This window comes from Lottia gigantea, assembly GCF_000327385.1.
Source record: "Lottia gigantea unplaced genomic scaffold LOTGIsca_55, whole genome shotgun sequence".
NCBI lineage: Eukaryota > Metazoa > Mollusca > Gastropoda > Lottiidae > Lottia > Lottia gigantea.
Window position 1 is genome coordinate 951,154 of NW_008709889.1, and position 21,553 is coordinate 972,706.

Consider the following 21,553-nt stretch of genomic DNA (forward strand, 5'->3'; position numbering starts at 1 on the left):
GGCCGATAAAAAATGGTGACGTTTGGTAATAACTGAAATCTGCCATGTAGTATTTGTATACATTAATACATTTTACCTTGCTTGAAACTACTGAATTCATTCTACTAGCTGACATTGTACAGAAAACCCATGTTTATCAAAACAAGCAAATGCAGAGGTCACGCGAGGTCGCACATGTACAGTCAAGTAACCTAATTTCATGGAAACCTATTATTCGTGGATTTCCGGAAAGGATTAATAATTTACATGAGCGATCTTGCGCGACCTCCGCATTAGTTTGTTTTAATAAACATGAGTTTATGGTAATATACATAAATTACGCTACGTATCTTATTTTGTCAGTCACTATTTTTTTTTAAATCGTGGGTCTTTGAAGGAATTGTCACTAGTTATAATGAATTGATATCAAAGATAAATACTAAGAGAAGTTAATTATACCACCCGGTATCTATACAACGTGTTTTTCTCGACTTATTTATAGATCAAACATTGTACACGAAAATAGGTGAGGCAATCTGCCGCCGTTGTCGAGTTGGTTACTCATGAAATATGGGTCAAAGTGAAGGATTCATAAAGAAAATCGAAATAAACCAATTTTAATTATTTTGTAGAATATCTGAGGAAACATCTAAGACATAAAAAAAAAATTTCATTTTTTTAACATTGACGAAATTCGGTGTTGAATCCTTATATCCACGAAAATAGGTTACACCACTTTAAATTACTAATCATTTCCGGAAATGCACGACGAAATTAGGTTACTTGACTGTACATTATGTACATATTTGGTATGCTGTGAGGGTATTATTAATCCTGTGTGAAATTCTAGGTAGGCCTTAATTAAAATGTGTAAGTGTAAACCTATTTAACTGCAATGTTACAACCTAGAATTCCTCATTCCTTATTTATTAGGTCTTTTTTAAGAATTGTCTTAATAAAATTAAGAGTACAACTTACCATCCAATAAACAGTTTTGCCCATCAATCTGAGTATGTTGGGTGTAAGAATCTTCAATTGTTGGATCATAATCTTGGACAAATAATTGTTGAAAGAATTGAATCGTTAGTGCTGACTTTCCAACACCTCCGTCTCCAACCACAACTAATTTATAAGTCGTTTCATGATCGTTTGGTGGTTTTGGCATTTTTAAATTGTTTCCTTCTTGATGTTTAGTCTTAGATACACTGATACCTACATTTATTTCATAAACTAAAATTATGATCAATGTGCGGAATAAATGAACAAAATTATTTATGAAATAATGAACCGTCGTCTGCTCTAAAATGAATTACAAAATAAAACAAACGGTGAATAGAAGTCGTTTCGCTTTCTTGGATTCCGTTATTCGTTCGGCCTTCACCTTCAACGGGCACCTGTTTTGAAGTCTGAAATACAACTGAAACGAAATTTATGTTCAAATGCATTTCATTATGCAATTTACGATGTAACTTTCTGGATGGTTTTAAACAAAATAATATATAATCTTTATTTATTCTTTACAGAATGGAAAAATATTATATGAGAAAGTTACAATTTTTAGGATGCCAAAACCTGAAGCTAAGATCTTCCAGTCCTATGACACAGGCTCTACTTTACACAATGACAACCAAGACTATCAAACATGGCTGCGCCCATGAGTTACAAAGGTTATGTTGTAATTAAAAAGTTAGATCTAAGTAAAATATTGATTAGATATGCATCAAAGTTAAGAGAGGCTACAGACAAATCTCAAAGTCAAGGGAAACACAAGGTAATGTAGCTAGCGTAGTGTCGTGAAGGCTGCTATTGCTAGATCCTTCATTGATTATAAAACAACTAAGAAACTTGTCAATAATTTTATTGGGCTTGGATATTCGCCACCCGAATAAATCTCTAAGTATACCACCTTTAGTTCTTGTTTACCACCCCCAACTCTTTGTTACCACCCTATTTGTTTTCCATTAACCTAGCTGTTGTTTCCCATCCCAGCTGTTGTTCACCACCCTCAATACTCGTTTACCACTCACAATACTTGTTTACCACTATCAGCTCTTGGTTAACACCCTAGATGTTGTTCATTAACCCAGCTCCTGTTTATCACCCCCAAATCTTGTTTACTGCCCTCAGCTCTTGTTCACCTACCCTCGGTTCTTGTTAGCCTCCCTCAACTCTAGTTTAGCACCCACAATTCTTTTTAGCCCCCCCCCCCCTAAACTCTTGTTCACCACCCTAAGCTCTTGTTCACCTACCTAGTTGTTGTTTACCACCCTCTGCTTTTGTTGAACTCTTGGTCACCACCCTAGATGTTGTTCATTAACATAGTTGTGGTTTACCACCCTAGGTCTTTGTTTACTACTCATAGGTGGAGTTTACCACCCTCCGTTCCTGTTCACCACCCGCAGTTCTTGTTTACCACTTCCAGCTCTTGTTCACCACCCTCACATCTTGTTTACCACCCCCAATACTTGTTTACCACTCACAATTCTTGTGTACCACCGACAATTCTTGTTAATCACCCTAAGGTCTTTTTACCACCCTCAGCTGTTGTTCAAGCTTTCTTAAACTAATAGGGATTGTCAGGAATTTGCAGAGCCACGTGAGGTTTGTAGGTGACATGAATATCGAGACTAAATTTCATAGAAGTGATTCAAAAAAGTGGTGGCCAAATTGACTTAACACCGGTTGACTATAAATAGCCATCCAATGGGACAGCGATTATCAATTATAAGTAGGTGTTATTTTTGTACATTTTTCTGAAAGGAATTGCAAATAAGCGTTTTTAATGAACATAAAAAAAAACATTATAATGCATGTAACGCTATAGCCTTAACAGCTAATAATGTCAGTCTTCAGAGAAATTAAAGTTTTAAAAACGGGTGGCAAAATAAAAAATGAGGGTGGTGAATAATTGTTTGCCACCCAGGTGGCGAATATCCTCAGCCAATTTTCTTACATCAAAGTGGATTACTGTAATTCATTCAAAATAAAGCTGCCAGAATAATTTCCCTCACTATAGCTCATACTAGTATTACCCCTGACCCTGTATTGTATGACGTCCTCCACTGGCTCCCAATCCCATTGAATTCAAAATACATAAAGAGGTACATAAGTGAAGTAGCGCCCTTTTCCCCAACATATCTTGCCCTGGAGCTCTGAATTATTTAACTTCCCTCATCAAACACTATGAGCCTCTTCGCAATCTCCGTTCAGTCTGTCAGAATTGGTTGGAACCTGCTATTGCTAATAGTTCTTTTAGATGTACAGCTTCGAAACTCTAGAATTCACTCTCACAAGTTCAACGTATGATGTATTTAAGAAAAACTTAAAAATCGAACTGTTCAAAAAGGCTTTCTAAACTATATTTGTATTGTTAGATTAATTGTGTATATTGAGGTTCTTTTTTATTGACTAGACCGTTTTTATGTTATTTCTACCATGCTTGTTATTATGTTAAATGTAGGATGTATTTTAAATTATTATTATTATATGACTGTATCTGCACCACTGAGCTGCTATTCTAGCATTATAAATGCAATAAATTAATATCATTATTATTGCTAACCAGGCCTATCAACTAAGATCTACAGCTCTGTCTCTCCTCTCTACATTTTGATTGAATTAATTTTTTTCATGAGTAATTAACTGGACAATGGCTGCAAAATGCGTCACCTATTTTTGTGTACAATGTTTGATCTATAAAATAAGTCGATAAAAGCATGTATGGATACCCAGTGGTATAGTTATCATTTCTTTGTATTTATCTGTAATATCAAGTCACTATAACTAATGACAATTCCTTCAAAGATCTTTGATTTTCACTGGAATATATTCTAGCAGACGACACTTGGAATTTGGATTTCAGCTTGGGATTATGAGGAAATTTGACTGATATAAAAATTGTGATACTTGGTAATAACTGAAATCCGCCATTTTGTATATGTTAGAATAGATGATAAATTTGATATTACTTTGAAACTATAGGAAAAATTCAACCGATAAATTTGATATTACTTTGAAACTATAGGAAAAATTCTACAGGTTGACGTTGTGGAGATAACCCATGCTATTCAAAACATGCAAATGCAGAGGTCATGCGAGGTTGAACATGTAAATTATTTATCATTTCAGGAAATATGCAAAATTTGGTTTGCACGAAATTAGGTAACTTGACTGTATCATTTTTATGATGATAATTAATTTTTATTGATAATGATAATTTTATAAGAAATAAAAATCAAAAAGGACAGTTTGTGACAAAATCAAGTGACTAATGTTATTCTAATGTATGTATTTTATATTTCTGATAAGGTTTATATTCATGAGGCTAGTCTGGAGACATCTTGACAGTTTTAGTTACAAATTTCCATTAAAGAATTTATATGATTTTTATTTTAGAATACCTTTATTGATTCATTGAGGGTTTATGTTCGTGGTGGAGCTGGAGGTCAAGGTCATCCTAGATTTGGAGGAATAGGAGGTGATGGGGGAAATGTGGTAATAAGAGCCTCAAAAAACACTTCCTTGAAATCAGTATTCAGATTGTACCCAACCAAAAGATTTTCAGCTCCTACTGGAAAAAATAGTCAGTAAGTTACTTGTTTTCTTTGTTAAGAATTTTTTTTCAATTCATTGATTTGTATTTGTTTAAATTGAAATAAATTGTTATTTTTCATCTATTATCCCATATTGCAATGCATATTGGATCTTAGCTTTTGATCAGGTTTGAATTGAATGTATCACCCAAGGTTATATACTAAAAAAAAAACACCATTGCAATCTCTTGATTTTATGATTATGCATTAGAAACGTCAATTGATGATATGACCAAGAACAATAACATGTTATTCAGAATCACATCTTGTATTCTCATGAAATTTAAGTTTATATCCATAAAGAACTTCAATGTATAAAACAATACATGATAATGTTATTTGTAGGAAATATAGACTGCTAGGAGACCCTGGTGAAAATTTGAAAATAGATGTACCAGTTGGTATTAGTGTTCAAACAGATTCTGGTAGAGTTATAGGTAAAAATATATTATGTATTATCAGTTTCTATTGAAGTACCCGATGGATCTTACTACCACATTATTTTATTAATTGGTTATAGTTTTCTATGTCTTGCCTTGTATTTAGGTGAATTGGATACAGAAGGACAAGAGTTAGTGTTAGCTCGAGGTGGAAAGGGAGGTAACCCAGATAATGGATTTTTAGGAAGAAAGGGAGAAAATAGAAGTGTGAAGTTGGATTTAAAACTATTAGCTGACATTGGATTAGTTGGGTAAGATTCTGGTTTAGAGACATTTCATCAATTTTTGGTGTATGAAAATTTCACAGTTGATTCTGAATACTTTCCTCTTATTTTTTGTTGAAACAATAATTTTGAAAAAGATCAAATTTTAAAAAGTTAAGAAACTTTTCTATAACTAGTCAAACAAGTAACAAGAGAAGATTCTAAATAGATTAAACCACTGAGCTACAAGTAATAATAGTCAAAACTCTATTTCAGATTTTTTATCATCTGTTATGAATTGTTATTGTTTTTTCAGATTTCCTAATGCTGGAAAATCCACATTTTTAAGTGCAGTTTCTAGAGCTAATCCAAAAATAGCTGCGTACCCATGTATGTTGAATTCATTTATATATAGAAATCTTACTACATGTAAAATAAATAAAAATCTTGATAAAGCAAGTTATTAAATATTAAATTATTGACAAATACATGCTGCAAAAGTGTCCAGTGTTAGATTATAATATTTAAATGGAAGAATGAGATTTAATGATAACAAGATGAGATTAATCAATATTTGATATTGGCTGAAAGCCAGGTTATATTACAATAGCCAATATATCATGTGTTCAAGTCAAAATTGTGGTTTATCAAACTTGTTTATTTTCTTCAGTTACCACAATACAACCTCAATTAGGAATAGTGGAATATCCAGACTCCAGAAGAGTAAGTACATTTTGCTATTGATCATCAGTTCATTTTTTCTGATTTTCATATCAATTTTTAAGAGTTTGATTTTTGTGTCTACTAAGACTCCTAAATTACATTAGAATTAGCTGGGTTTTTTTTTTTTTTTTTTTTTACTTTGACCCATTTTCATAACTCAGAATGGGGAAGGAGATAGGCTTGACTACTGTTTTTTTACTTGATTCTTTTTAGTTATATTATTCATGGTGTGCTATGCCTACGTATTTATGTCCAGTTCTAATACTAATAGTTCTTTGTGTTTACTAGACCGAAACATCTGCCTATATTCTAGCCTCTGATAGCTATTTTGAAAGTTTCGACTGGTGTAAAGACAGAAAAACTGGACCCTGTTTTATGGAATATTTCCATAGGTTTTAAACCTATATATTTAAATCGGAGCCACCAATCACAGATATATTTTCAGAAAGATAGATATTTTTGTAGCTCAGTCATACAATCATTATCCCCCTACACTAACTATGTACGTCAGTGGTTCCATCAAAGTTTTTTTTTTAATGAAACTGATCTCTTGTTGACCATTGAAAACTGCAAATACAGACATGGTTTAAGGGTCACAGAGCCATGTGATGCTAGCAAAACCAAAATTACGATGATGCCAAACACTATGTTAGAAAAAAACACATCTCCCATAAAACAGAGCCTATTTTTCCTGCCAATAACTGTCAAAATATCTATCAGAGGCTGGAATAGAGGAAGTTGTTTCAGACTAAGTGTTGACAAGCAATTAATATGTATGGAATTGATTGTTTCAAAACTAGTTGTTTGTCATCATTGCAGATTTCCATAGCAGACTTACCTGGACTTATTGAAGGTGCTCATGACAATTTTGGTATGGGACACAGATTTCTTAAACATATTGAAAGAACCAAGTTACTCCTCATGTTGGTAGATATAAATGGATTCTCTCTTGGTGTTAAATATGATTTAAGAACAGCATTTGAAACTATCCTATTACTAAATAAGGTTTGTACAAATTACATCGCTTCGAATTTGATAATGATGGTTGACATAATGTTCCTGTTCTCACTATTGCTATTGTTATATTTTTGTATATATAACTTCTTGTACCATATTTCTTCACTTCACCTGAAGATGACAATGTAGATTGTTGAAACGTCGTGTGTAATAAAACTAAGGAGTAGTATACCATAAAATTGTGTTCCGTTTTTTTGAGTTGCTGAGTAGTTGTGAAAAATGTAACTCTTTCAATTGCAATTACAATAGCTTACAGAAGTTTAACATTGCTTCTTTAATTTAATTAATATATATTATACAAACTGATGTTCATTGTTATACCAAATTACTAAATCTTTGTGTATTTCTAGGAACTGGAGTTATATATGACTGATTTAACGGATCGGCCAACAATTTTAGTTTTAAATAAAATAGACACAGACTCTACATCAGAATCTAAAGCAGACAAAATCATACAAGATGTGAAAAATTTACCTGAAACACTGAAGAATGTTGATAATGAACTACATCCTAAATCATTATTGAAATTTGATGATATTTTCACTATTTCTGCCAAGGAAAAGTTGGGACTAGAATGTGTCTTGTCATGTATTAGAAACAGACTGGATTATTATGCTGAATTAAAAAGAACTGAATCAGACAGAATCAAGGGTGATGTGGTAGAGGAAATATTTGACAAAAGATTGGTGTAAATATTGTACTCACAAAATAATATGGAGAATTTTATTTTGAACTTCGCTACAAGTAACTAAAAAACTGTTATTATTAGTGATGAGCAATCAGACGGAAATAATAATCATTTAATTAATTGAAATAATCGGAGAGGCATAATCAATTATGTAATCTATTAATAATCAAAACACACCCCATTTAATGAACACGTACTTGTTTTAAGGCTTTATAAATTAATTTATAAATCATGCCTCATTTTTTTCTGTGCCGAATCTAAGGCTAGTCCTCGAGAAAAATTAATTAAAGGTGTGACAAATTATCAGGGTCTCATTGTTTTAGTCACCTTATCTTATAATAAGTTATGTTAAATTCATTATCAGAAAAACAACAGGACTGACTTTAGGTTGAGAATCGATTAGTAACATTGCTGGACTTTCAACGACTGATAATCGATTGTCGCCGGCAATTGGAACATCACTAGTTGTCATTTATATTAAATATGTAAAAAGGACTACATTTATACCTCTCTGAGACTATGAATTTAAGATAACGTGTTCTTTTAATTATATCACTTTAGAATAAATAGTATTTATGCTAAAACTTATTTGTCATCTAATCCTTGAATGGCGCATATTTAGTAAAAGTGATTGAAAATATATATAATCCACTTTTTATAGCGTATATTGTCATCACACTCGTCGGTCTGTTTGTCCACAATTCCTCATAAACACTTTAGAGTGCACAATTCTTGACTGATTTTGATGAAACTTAGTATGGTTGTTCGTATTGTAATCACTCATAGATGAACCCTATTGAAAATAAGAAAATGGAAAAATATTTAGTATGAGTTAATGCCCTTGTTCTTGAAATGCTTGTTAACACTCCAGAAGGCACAATTCTTGACGGATTTAGATGAAACTTGGTATGGGTGTTAGTAATACCAGAGGATGAACCCTATCGAAAATCATAAAAATCGAAAAACAATTAGTTATTGCCTTTGTTCTTGAAAATGCAATCAATATTTAGTTTATAAACGCTGTAGAAGGTTGAATTATTGACCGATTTTGTCGAAACTTGGTGTGAATGTTTGCATGTACCTTATTTAAAATTTAAAAAATTGAAAAATAATTAGTATGAGTTCTTGTTCTTGAAAACACGTTCAATATATATATATATATATATATATATACAATATATATATATATATATATACAATATATACATATATATATATATATATAAAAGAGACACATTTCTCATCAGAGGAAATGAGGTTTCTATATTATAACTCATTTGGATGGATGGTTTTAGTGGCTTCAATATTAAGGTGGAAGATTATCTGCTAATTAAAAGTCCAACAAATCACTTTCAGATATGGGGACCACAACACTGATGTAAGTATTTACTTGGACGTGAAGTCCACGCTCTCTCCCTAATATGTAAAGTAAAATGTAAATAATCAATGAGCTGAATTAAGTTGAATGTATTTCATTATATTTACAAATAAAGCCATCTTTTAACAGTATTCAAAACAATAATTAATCATCTTTAACCTTGGCCTTTTAAGGTAACATTGTTCGAAACTACATCGAAAAAAAAAGCGGCAAACTGCACACAATCAGTTTTTAGGACAATAAATAAAGGGTATAAATAAAATACACAATATACATAAATATTTTTTAAGAAAATAAATATCACAGCCTTTGGATTATATATAGATGTAAATGTGATAAAAAAAAAAAGTTTAAAACATAGTTTAGGGTTTTTTTCCATGGTGATATAATCCAGGTGTACTCTAGTTGTGAATTAAAAACCTTTTATATCACTGTAGAAAAGGAGTTCAGATCTAAACCTTATTAATGCTGCTTACATGAACACACAATAGTCTGGTAACTTACACCTAATTCTTAGCAGATTCATACACACCATGTCCTAAATCTCCTTTCCTAGCAATTTTATCGGATTTAAAGTTGTCAAAAGCTTCACCTTCTTGATTCTTTGTTCGGAATGTCTGAAGGTTGGGTTTTGCAGAATTTTTGAATTTTGGAAGTTGCCATAATGGACCTGATTCAACAGGATTTTGATAGGTTCTTAATAAGGATGCTCTTGTTTCATAAACCACACCAGAATGCCTTTTCTTTGTATTTTCCTTCTTTTTTGCCAATTCATCTTGTTCTCTCTGTTGCAGCCATTTGTCTTGATATTTATGCTCTAAAAGATCAAAGATGGGGGTGGAAGGTCTAGTAGAGATTCCGTACACCATGCTGGGAGGCTGACGTCGTGGTCTTGGCTTGCTCTGTGTACCAGCTGGCTTTCTTCTTACATCATTGGTAGCTCTGTAAGCATAATTTTCACCGGAATTAACTATACCAGAGCTCACAGCAATTTTGTTCAACTCTATAAAATCTCTTTCACTTGGCTTTTCCTTTCTATGGAATGGTAATGTTGAGATTTCTGTGGTTCCCCAACCTCCTAAAGCCTCTGAAGCTCCAGAACATCCTTTTTCATTGGGTCGTCCAAAAGCATCGTATCCACTATGTTCAATATTGTAACCTCTTCGCTTTGGCTTACCAAGTTCTGATCTCAACAAAAGTTCATTGTTCAACATAGAATCACGTTGTACTCCCAAAACTCCAGTAGCTGTGTTGAAAAAAGGATTCTGTACACTTGCAGCCATTTTAATAATATTTTGGTCTCACTTGTATATATTCAAATGAATTTCTGGTGACTTGTTTTCCGAGTAAATAAGCAAAATATTCGAAGCCTGACAAGGTATTGTTTTCCTAAGTGACAGATTGTCAACAATATAAGCCGTAACCATGGAAATTCCGTCACGCCCCCTAGTGGAATATTGATTAGAGTTATCCCGCCGTCGCTTTCTTTGTCTCGGTTTACATGACTTAAAATCTGTAAACGACTTTGACTTAAAAATGACGATGATCCTTAATTTTTAATCGACATTGAAAATTAATATTTTAGGCATAATGATAAGGCATTATTAAAACTGCATGTTTATTAGCATTTGAAAGAAATCATCATTTATTTCAGTCCACAAGTGAATTTTCTCCACATAAGATCAATGAGTGGTCAACGTGTAAAAAAACTGCCCAATCATTACACGAGTATTTTAACCGGAACTAGCTCTTTCGCTTTAGAGGTAAAGAAGGTTGTACGTTAAGAAATTATTTGTTATTTTCCACAAAAAATGAAATGAAAACCAGTTGATCATCAGTTTGAGAATGGCAGAGGCGTCAAACGAAGAAGAAAATTATATTCTCCATGTTGTTGTTGTTGGATTTCATCATAAAAAGGGATGTCAGGTGGGTTTATGCTCCAGATCTCGGTAAAATAGATCAACATGATCAAAGTAAAAAAAGCAAACAAGTTTTGTGGGTGGAAAGGGCAATGATGAATAGCATTTAAATACCATTGGATTTTAAAATCTTAATTTGCAGAATATTCATAAAATTCATATCGAGAGATTTTTTACTCTGATTGTTGGCAGAATGTCTGAAAGTCACAACTAACTTAAAACATAGCTTAAATCCATAATCTAGTCTCATTAGAATTATTCCAACAAACTTTCTTTCCATTTTAGCTTTATTATCTATCTCCATGCAAAATTTTCATCAACAAAAATGTTGTAAATTATACCTCAAAAATTTCTAAAGTATATTAAGCAGTTTGACCTAGTTTTGGTGTTGGCTTTATAAATGGCTTGATATTACAGTCAAGTAACCAAATTTCATGCATCTCCAGAAATGATTAATAATTCACATGTGCTGCCTCGAGTGACCTCGGCATTTGCATCTTTTGATAAACATGGGTTACCTCTACAACGTCAATCTGCAGAATTGTTCTAGTCGTTTCAAAGCTACATCATATTTATTATATAACATAAGCTTAAATACAAAATGGCGGATTTCAGTTAGTACCAAATATCACAATTTTTTATCGGCCGAATTTCCTTATAATCCCTAGCTCTAATCGGAATTTCAAGTGTTGTCTGCTAAAATATATTCCAGTGAACGAAGTCACGTGAAAATTCTATGGAACACAATGTGGGCCATATTCTTATGTTGTTTCAATGACTTTTAGCAATAAATCACGCTACATATCTTATTTTGTCAGTCACTAGGTTTTTTTTTTATATTATTGTTCTTTGAAGAAATTTTAAATAGTTGACACATTTTGCAGTCGTTGTCGAGGTGGTCAGAGTGAGGGATTATTTAAGAAAATTGGAAATAAACCATTTTGATTATTTTATAGGATATCTGAGGAAACATCTAAGACATAAACAAAATCTGTTTTTTGATTTTGACGAAATTTGGTGTTGAATCCTTATTGCAGGAATATATGTTACACCACTGTATTATTTGAAACCTTTAGAATGTATAGCAGACATATGTCTCTACAATTAGGTTTTTATTTTCCTTAGATCCTTTTAATAGTTTTTAAAAAGCTTCCCTAAATCATAACCAACTTAAAACGTTTACATTAACTTTGTAAGAGTTGTGGCGTATAGTTTTCACATATGGGAGCTTTCAAATATTTTACTCTTTCTTACTGGTTCATTTTCTTTTTTTAAAATAACCAGGTTGAATATTCTTACCCACCTTTGATAGAAGGAAATACAGTTGAAAGCCATGAAATTCCTAAAGAATGGAAACATCTCCCATCATTAGCCTTACCAGATGGGGCTCATAATTATGTCAAAGGTATGTTTTTTCTTTATGACTTCACATTTCTTACTTTCTGTTCCTTATGGAGGTTGTTTTGTTTTTGGTTTATTTGTTGTGCTTATTGTTTTTTTTTCAAATGTTTCAATTTTTTTTATTAATTATACACAAATAATAATAAATATGAACAAAATTATGATAAATGTAAAGTCTTTAATGTTTGGTATAATAATTGATTTTGTCTATTATCTATTCTAGATACTGTGTATTTCCACCTACCAGGCAGGAAAGAGAGTCGGAAGACAGTTTATGGTGTTTCATGCTACAGACAAATGGATGCTAAGGTATTCCATATTTCTTATTATGAGTCCATCATTTATTTACCCCCATTTCACCATTTATTAAACCATTCCTTATGCATTTGTTGTTCATGTTAGAAGACTTCATAACTATGCAGATTGTGACAGTATTGTTGTCCACTAGTCTTGTTTAATGGGTTATTAGAACTAACTTAGTACAATTAATCTCAAGATAGATTTAAATGGAAGGTTGAAGAAGATGTGGATGCAAATAGAACAGAGTTTTTAAAATATAATCCTTTTTTACCCATTTAATCCGAATCTCCAGTTTGATGATGGTACAATAGTCACTGTAGATTTCTATTGCTGTAGGTTCAGTTACTGCCCTTGACCAATTACACCAAATTGGATTGGAACTTGATTTTTGTTAAGTCATTCTGACTAAATATGTCAAAATTTGGATTAGAGAAGTTTTGATTTATAAATGAATATTTGTTTTGTTTTATTACCAAATATTCCAGAAATATGCTTAATAGATCTTGATGTAAATATTTCTATATGACCAATGTAAATAGGCTTTTATATTTTTTAGTATTGATGACTTTGTTGGTTTTTATTAAATTTTAGGACTTGAAGAATAGAGGAGCTGATGTTACTAGAAGTACTGTACAGAAAAGTGTCTGTGTTTTAAGTAGATTGGTAAAAGGATTTATATTTTTTCTGAATAAATAGGAAACTTGATCTTGATAAATGTGACCTATTTTTTGTAATTGCTGGTAAATTATTATAAATAGGTCAAGTATTAAAAAGTTTAAACTGTAATGACTGGAAATGACAAATTTATTTGATTTCCTTGTTTCCTCCTTAGCCAGTAGTGCAAAATGAAAGTTTTTATACGCCCACATGGAAATGTGGACGTATATTGCCGTCGCCCCTGTCCGTCCGTCGGCCGTCCGTCCGTCCGTCCGTCCACATTTGTTGTATGCACGATAGAGGCTACAGTTTTTATCTGATCTTGATGAAACTTGGTTTGCATTTGTTTGCAGTTCGAAATTGGTAATAATCGGATGAACGGTTTCAGAGTTATTGCCCTTGACTTAGTAAAAACGCGTTAAATTTGACTTGTATGCACGATAAAGGCTACAATCTTTATCTGATCTTGATGAAACTTAGTATGCATGTATATATTGATGAGATCTTGGTCAAGTTCGAAATTGGTAATAATCGGATGAACGGTTTCAGAGTTATTGCCCTTGACTTAGTAAAAACGCGTTAAATTTGACTTGTATGCACGATAGAGGCTACAATCTTTATCTGATCTTGATGAAACTTAGTATGCATGTATACATTGATGAGATCTCGGTCAAGTTTGAAATTGGTAATAATCAGATGAACGGTTTCAGAGTTTTTAGCCTTGACTTTGTAAAAACGCATTAAATTTGGCTTGTATGCTTGATAAAGGCTGCAATTTTTATCTGATCTTGATGAAACTGAGTGTGCATGTATATATTGATGAGATCTCGGTAAAGTTCAAAATTGGTAATAATCGGTCTCAGAGTTATTGCCCTTGACAAATTGCTTGGTATGCCCAATGAATGCTACAATTTTGATATCATCTTGATGAAACTTAGTATGCATAAATACATTGATGAGATATCAGTCAAGTTTGAAGTTGGTAATAATTGGATGAACAATTTCAGGGTTATTGCCCTTGACTTAGTAAAATTGGCTTTTAGGCAGGCTATAGACTACAGTTTTTATCCGAAATGGATGAAGCTTAGTATGCATGTATATATGGACAAGATCTCAGTCAAGTTGAAATTGGTAACAATCGGGTGAACGGTTTTGGAGTTATTGCCTTTGAATTAATTCAATGCGTCTAATTGGCTTGTAGACCTGATAGACACTACATTTTCTATACGATCTTGATGAAACTGGGTATGAGATCCCTGTGAAGCTTGAAATTAGTAAAAATAGGATGATTGGTTTCACATATTAGACAACTACAGACTTTGTTACTTTGTTATCATTTCTGACAGCTGATAGTGCGCGTATGTTACCTTGCCTGTCAAGCTATCTTTAGGTTATGTTTAATGAATGTATTAAATGATTTTTTTTTATTGATTTTGTGTATAAGTGTTGTAGGCTGCAGGACAGCTCAGGTATCAAATTCAATTAGAGCCATGAACAATGTATTAAATTTATTATGGTTAAAACAGTATTATATTCAAATGAACTTTTTCTTATTATCAATAATTAATTAATAAATCAAATAGTAGACAACCAAAAGTACAATATCAATTCCAATCACTACAAAATGTCACATCAATACATTTTAAGTGGTGAAATTTAAACAAAAAGGGTTAGAAACATCTCATCAATTTATTAATTCATTAATTATTCAGAATTGAAGAATTACTCGCTTTTGATTTATTAATTGACTGAAAGGATCAATTCCCTACCCCCACCACAGTCATAACATTATACATGATGGTATAAGTTCTCCTATAGGTAGAAGGCAAAATGGAATTATATATTTTGTACTGTTATTTATATTTTCAGCCATTGTATGGGTTAATTAAAGCAAAGTTAGAATTGATAACCCATGCCTATTTTGATGAATGTGATTTTAGTAAAGTTGAATTGTTAGAACAGACTTATAACAATATGAAAACTTGTATATCTAGTAGTATGGTAGATGGGTCAAGTTTATTCCTTGGTGAGTTGAAATCTTTGAACACTACTGCTTATAGCACCCATTGCTCACACCATTGCTCTCCTTTCAATTATGACATGTATAAAACTGTTTATTGTGTATTGAATATTTGTAAAAGGTTTAAGATTTTCATACTATGATAATAATAGACAAAGTCATAGCTAATCACATAAAATTTACTTCCCTCCTAACTTCTTGTTGTCTTTTGTAGGTCTGTCATCAAGAGATGTTGTGTTATTGTTTAAGCATAAAATTGTTTTGTTATTTAAACTCATTTTACTAGAGAGAAGAGTAAGTTGTTGTTTGAGCTCTGGTTTTTCTTCTCAGTATGTAACAGTTCATTGCAATTTTTTATTTGCTTTGTAATTAAGTTGATTTCAGCTTCCAATTAATCAACAAGTTGTTGTCTAGCAAGATACGCTTCTTCCCTAATATCCTATGAAAACTGTAGTCAAAACAAATTTTGACATGTTTTTACTACTTCAAGGGCAATAATTCAAAAACCCTTGGTCGAAAAATTGTCAAATTTAAATTTGACCAAGATCTCATCAATATAGATGATCACACCAAATTTCATTAAAATCAGATGAAAACTGTAGTCATAGTGTTTACGAATAAAGTTTGACAAGTTTCTACTAAGTCAGGAGCAATAACTCAAACAAAGTTTATTGCAAAATCGTCAAATTCAAACTTGACCAAGATCTTATCATAATAGATAATAATAATGAATTTTATTAAAATTAGATGAAAACTGTAGTCTTTTTTGTGTTCACAAATAAATTTTGGCATGATTTTACATAAAAAAAAATATTCATGTAACATTATTAGAATCTGATTTTCTCTGCTATCTCTGTAGGCAAGCTTGTAAACTTAACACAATTTCTTCAATCTTAATTTGACTTTTGAATGGGATATAGCATCTCAATATTAGCTTTACTAGTTGATAGAGCATATTTTCACCTATCATATAAACATGTCCATAATATCAGCACCTCAAAATTTTAAAAATACCAAGTTTTTGGAGAACCTGATGTGGTGTTTTCATTCTGAAAAGTGATATAGATCGCTCTAGTTTAATAACATGTATTTAGATGATGTTCTCCCAGTTGACTTGAATAGGAGGTAGAGATTATCTAGATAGAGATTATCTTGTTATATTTTGTAGGTGTTGTTATATGGGTTACCAGTAGAAAGTTTAGGTGGTTTACTTCTATCTATTCTCTCACTATACCCAGGTTAGATTTAATATATTATTATTGAAATAATATTTACTTTGAGATCAGCAAATCTATGAATTCATTTCCCAAGAAAATACATACAAATTTTAGAAAATTTACATGCCCATGATTTCAGCCTACCAAATGGTGGGGAGGAAGGGTAGTATACTTGCCTGGGGCTTTTGAAAATTGGAAGACAAAGCTACTTATATCCTGGTCATCTTTGCCACAATTTCTTGAGTTTGCTAAGAACAATGTTAATCTGAATTATTATGTAACTTGTTTGTATAATTGCAGTCTGATTAAAATCAAAACCAACTTTCCTTCCGTTTTTTTATTAGCTTTTATTTTGTAATATAGCCACTTCAGTTAGGGTCTAAAGACTGCTGCACTTTTTTAATTGTATAAATTTGTGTTTTATAAGGTATGTTAGAGCATGGTTTAGATGAAGCTGTTAGTAAATCAAGTCAGAAAGTTTCATCCTCTGATGTTAATATAACTGGTAGTGATATGGATTCTTCTGATGGTTATTTAGAAATAAGTTATACCAACAAGGGAAACGACTCTCTTAATTCTCTCAATAATGTGCAATCAAGGACATCCAATTATAGTATAGATACAGAGCCAGAATCACCAACCATTCCAAGAGACGATGCTTTTTCCCGTCATTCCACTTCAACACCAAAAAAAAATATTCAAAATGAAAATCATGATGAGGCAATTCCCACTGTTCACACTTACCATAGTGACAAGGTCAAGACACCCTCAAACTCTTCAGATGTTGTTCAAAATGATTCGAATCCAAAACCATTGACAAACGGTAATATCAATGTGACAAGTGAATTAAGTAGTTCTCCTAAGTCAGAACTTGTGTTCACAAAAGAAAGTAGTCCCTTGCAAGATTTAACAAGTATTACCCATGTTGAGGCAATCCAGACAGAATCTGAAGACCAACCACTCAAAGAAAATGTCAAGGAGGAATGTCGTTCTTTTGTTCCTGCCAAAAGTGATTTAAGTTTATCAATATTGAAACAGTCCTCTTTAGATCGTACACCAAGTATTGAAGATTTAGACTCGCCTGAAAGTATCAGTAAGATAGATCGTGAAGACTGTTTCTCGTGGGAGGATGACCGTCTGCTATTGGCAATAAATGATGAAATTGAGGCAAAAGATTCCAAGTCAAATGATGAACCTAAAACTACTGTTGATAATTCTCCCATAGCGGGAGAATCTTCAGGAAGTGAATCACTGTCATCTAGTCGTCCAAATAGTCCTGGTATGAAAAAGAGAACACGTTTTAAGAACAAGTTTTCATCAGCATTTGGCAGTCTCCATTCAAAGTCCAAGAGTAAAGTTGAAAGTGGACAGTTAGAAATGAAACCTCTTTATGAAGGACCAGAGTTAAAACAAGATGGCTATGGATTTCCTCTTGCTATTTTTACAAGGGTAAAATCATTATTTTAGTTTTGTCATGTGCTAACTCTTTTCATGTGTTTTGTATTGGAGGTAAATATTCATTTAAATTGTAAAACTTTATTTTGAAAATGGTTACTATAAATGGGGATTTTATCATCGTGTCCAAACCACACCCCCATTTGTCATGCTTTCTCAAGTCTATGGTAACACAAGTGAGAGAAATTACGTATTTATAGATATTGTCTAATCAAATTGGCCCTAGAATCTTTTTAGGAAATATCAGTCAATCAAATTAAATCACTCATGATGCTTTGTTCGCGAATGTAAACACAATGAAAGCAGTGTGTCATTAAATGTTTTGATTGATATAAACTTTACAGAATAAAGTAAGATTTTCGGTAAAGAAATGAAGTTGATTAAAATCAAACCTTTGGAATATTTACTTTGGAAGATGAAAAGAATGTGTTCCTATCTCTTCAAGCGAGTGGTTGTGTTTTGTTTTCCCGACCTAATTTCCTTTCTTCCAATCTGATTGGTCAGATTTAAATAGCACAAATCTCACATCCACACCCACAAACTTAAGTGCAGATTTAACATATGTATGAAGATATAAAGATTGAAATTTGTGTATTTTCAGGGTACAGTTTGTCATCCATATTTAAGCTTACAGTACCATGATATATTGCATGATATAACTATTCGAGGTTTCCTTATTGGTGCTACTAATATATTATTTAAACAGCGTAGAAATCTTCTAGATGCTATTATTGAGGTTTGTAACTCACTTGAGATGATCTATATTCAATATGATATCTTGTCTTCAATGTATTACTCACTAAATATTAGATTTCCTTTTTTTCTCTCTTTCACATTTGGAAGAGCTGATATCAAAACTAGCATTTTAGAAGTTGCTTTTTAGTCATTTTAATGTTAGGACTTCCTTTCATTGCAAAGCGCAGTATTCACTAAGTGATGTTTTGTTCAACAATCAACAGGAACTGTGAGCTGAGTTTAGATTTGTAGTTTGAATACCCCTAGAATGTGAGTAAGTTGTGTCCCTTTTAATAAGGTTTTAGAGTAAAGCAATGTAACATATTAAGATCAGTGTGAAAATTCTAGCCAGAAATTTATTTGTTAAAAAGGTAAATGAAGGTAAAATAGAAATACAAGATAAAGAATTACAGAAACACCTTCACCTAACAACGGCAGATTTGAGATTTGGTGAATATATAGTGAAAGCTGTGACGGAGGATTCTGATAAAGATAATAGTTTTGATAATACAGGTGGGTCTGGCTTGTCTAATTTATGGATTAAACAGAATACAGTACCTTCAAGTGTTTCAAACACCAACAATGATCGTGGTCAAATAAGGACTCTATATTTTGATTCTGAAAATTGCTACAGATAAGCTGGTAATGTAAATATATAACTTAATTACACCTTATAAAGTGAACTACTGAATCCAAGTCTTACCCTTTTGTTTATTTTGTAGAATGGGAAGGAGGAGATGAATGGATTCGTGGTCAATTTCGACTTTATATACTATCAATGTTAGCTACATTATTACAAGATGGTAAGTTGGAAATATTATTTCAATATTTGTACAACTGACTCTTTTTCTACATTTTATTGACTAATATGGTATAAAAATAGGTAGGGAGTAGGATTGTCAAGTAACAAAGTAGAAAAAAAACAACTGTTTGATTAAGAACAATACATGATTTTACAATTTTAAGTAGTAAATTGTGTATTATGTTAATAATAGATAATAAGTTATTAGAAGATTTTGGTACAGTATTTATAACTGCCTGGAAGACAACTAATAACTACAGATACTGGAATTCAACACAACATCCTTTATTATCTGATATACCAGTAGGGTAAGATTTTCAAACTGAATATTAACTCTATAGGTCCAATAGCATGAAATAGTATGAAAAACTTGGTCATATTTTTAGCATATTAATTAACTCTCCAGACATCATGAACTTTTCTGGACAGAATTCAATTGAAAAAATTTCCATTGTTTTTTTTAGGCATCCATTTCAAGGTCATATGAATATGAATGATATTAAAGTTCGGTTAGCTCAGTAAGTTGTTTTTGTCTTGTATTAACCTTGTCAATAATTCAGTTTGTCACATGATCAATTCATTTACACAACAATATTGCTATTTTGACCAACATAATACAGTTCTTGTAATTATATTCAGATCTATATCAGATATATTTTTATCAATAAAATTTCACTGTTTTTTATGTTCGGATATTCTTAGATTGTGTCATTGTTGTGCTTTGACGACGTCATAGTGTCATGAGACAAACTGCAGTTTATTGAAAAATAAACTCCATTTTACGTTACTGGTTCATTGAAGGAGTGATAATAGAAATGTAAATAGATATTACCAGATAATGCCTTTAAAAAAGAAATAGTATGTCATATTAGATTGCTAGGTAATTAGGTGTGATATGCTTGCTGTCCAAGATAAGCTAGTACAATCTAGGGACAAAAGGGACAGTCTGATTTTTGCCGCATGAAATGTAATAATTTAGTAATCATAACTAAATTCTGACTTTGTCCTTTGAATTTTTATTAAAGTACTATGCAAAGTACTGATAGAGGGAAGAAAATCAATGCAGCTGTTGTACAGACAGGAAAATATGTTGTAGAAACTGGTAAAGCTGTTGGTGAGTGTAATTAATAACAATTGAGATGCCATAAATTCAAACTTATTGCTATTGGGTACAATTCTGAAAATTCAGACATTAAATTGAAACATGCTTAAAGATGGGTTCCCTTATTTTCATTTATGAATGAAAATGAATATCATATGAATTGAAGGTAGAGATGTTCTAATGAATTGGAAAATACCAGTTTGTCTTTGTAATTAAAAATTAGCTAAATTAGAAGAGAATTACCAGCAGAATTCTATGGAGTGACCGATCAAGAAAAGTCAAAAACTCTTTTTTTGTATATCAAGACTGTACGTACATGGACATTTGTTATTGGTAAAAACTCTTGCAAGAAGAACATAATGATATGATTAAGGGCCGTTCTTACCTTGACTAAAGTTGAACTTTGGCTAAAGTCGAACTTTAGAAAGATAAGATTAAGGCTTTCATTTTCTATATTTGATAGTCAAATTTAAGCACAACTTTCGACTTAAGTCTAACTTTAGTCAAAGTTTAGGTAAAGTACGAGCACTGCATATGGCTCTAAGAACAGATGATAATTCATTAGAAACACCAATTAATCAAATAGTTTGCTTAATTTGACGCTAAAAATAAGGAAAGCATCTTTAAGAAGACAACAACTTCTCCAAGACAGCAGGAAAATGAAATCCATTTGGCTTGTTGTAAACATTGTATGATGTTCTTGTTCATAGAACAGTAATTTGTCATTTACATTTTCAGGTGGGGCATTGAATAATGCCAAGTCAGCTGTATCATCATGGTTTAGTAGTTGGAGAACAACATCTAATGACAAAACACCTTCTAACTCAACAGATAATTTACAATCCTTGGCTTCAGATAATACAGTCAACGAAGTTAATACTAACACATAGTATTGTCTTCAGAAAGAAACTTTTTATCTTATGGT

General features: G+C 31.9%; 4 protein-coding genes across 4 annotated transcripts in view; 2 read left to right on the forward strand and 2 right to left on the reverse strand.

The window, feature by feature from the left end:
• The window catches only part of LOTGIDRAFT_126707 (hypothetical protein), a gene marked incomplete at both ends in the record, with an annotated part of 6,566 nt that extends 5,422 nt beyond the window's left edge, over positions 1-1,144 (reverse strand). The window contains one exon of the mRNA XM_009063075.1: positions 958-1,144. Within this exon, the coding sequence (XP_009061323.1) occupies positions 958-1,144 (187 nt within the window). The remainder of the gene's footprint in view (positions 1-957) is intronic.
• A 473-nt stretch (positions 1,145-1,617) lies between these two features.
• Positions 1,618-8,226, forward strand: LOTGIDRAFT_193870 (hypothetical protein). The gene is made up of 8 exons (XM_009063076.1): positions 1,618-1,750; positions 4,375-4,565; positions 4,917-5,008; positions 5,118-5,262; positions 5,531-5,604; positions 5,885-5,937; positions 6,757-6,942; positions 7,305-8,226. The coding sequence occupies exons 1-8, from the start codon at positions 1,622-1,624 to the stop codon at positions 7,644-7,646; spliced, it is 1,212 nt and encodes a 403-aa protein (XP_009061324.1). The 5' UTR covers positions 1,618-1,621; the 3' UTR covers positions 7,647-8,226.
• Positions 8,227-9,526: 1,300 nt separating this feature from the next.
• Positions 9,527-10,234, reverse strand: LOTGIDRAFT_126939 (hypothetical protein; the record flags this gene model as incomplete). The annotated part of the gene is made up of 1 exon (XM_009063077.1): positions 9,527-10,234. One exon carries the CDS (start codon positions 10,232-10,234, stop codon positions 9,527-9,529), a length of 708 nt encoding a protein of 235 aa, XP_009061325.1.
• Positions 10,235-10,815: 581 nt separating this feature from the next.
• On the forward strand, positions 10,816-21,518 carry LOTGIDRAFT_206952 (hypothetical protein; the record flags this gene model as incomplete). Its single annotated transcript, XM_009063078.1, has 17 exons — positions 10,816-10,946; positions 12,224-12,344; positions 12,564-12,649; positions 13,232-13,303; positions 15,167-15,323; positions 15,532-15,611; positions 16,486-16,555; positions 16,962-17,122; positions 17,702-17,813; positions 17,931-17,983; positions 18,591-18,725; positions 19,096-19,237; positions 19,447-19,527; positions 19,720-19,834; positions 19,991-20,044; positions 20,552-20,640; positions 21,367-21,518. Exons 1-17 carry the CDS (start codon positions 10,866-10,868, stop codon positions 21,516-21,518), a joined length of 1,761 nt encoding a protein of 586 aa, XP_009061326.1. The 5' UTR covers positions 10,816-10,865.
• Positions 21,519-21,553: the final 35 nt, after the last annotated feature.

Bases quoted from the DNA above. Each gene is read 5' to 3' on its own strand.
- LOTGIDRAFT_193870 (XM_009063076.1), top strand. From the start codon at position 1,622: ATGGCTGCGCCCATGAGTTACAAAGGTTATGTTGTAATTAAAAAGTTA. The intron at 5,009-5,117 runs GTAAAAATATAT...CCTTGTATTTAG, and splicing joins AGATTCTGGTAGAGTTATAG to GTGAATTGGATACAGAAGGA. The intron at 5,938-6,756 runs GTAAGTACATTT...TCATCATTGCAG, and splicing joins AATATCCAGACTCCAGAAGA to ATTTCCATAGCAGACTTACC.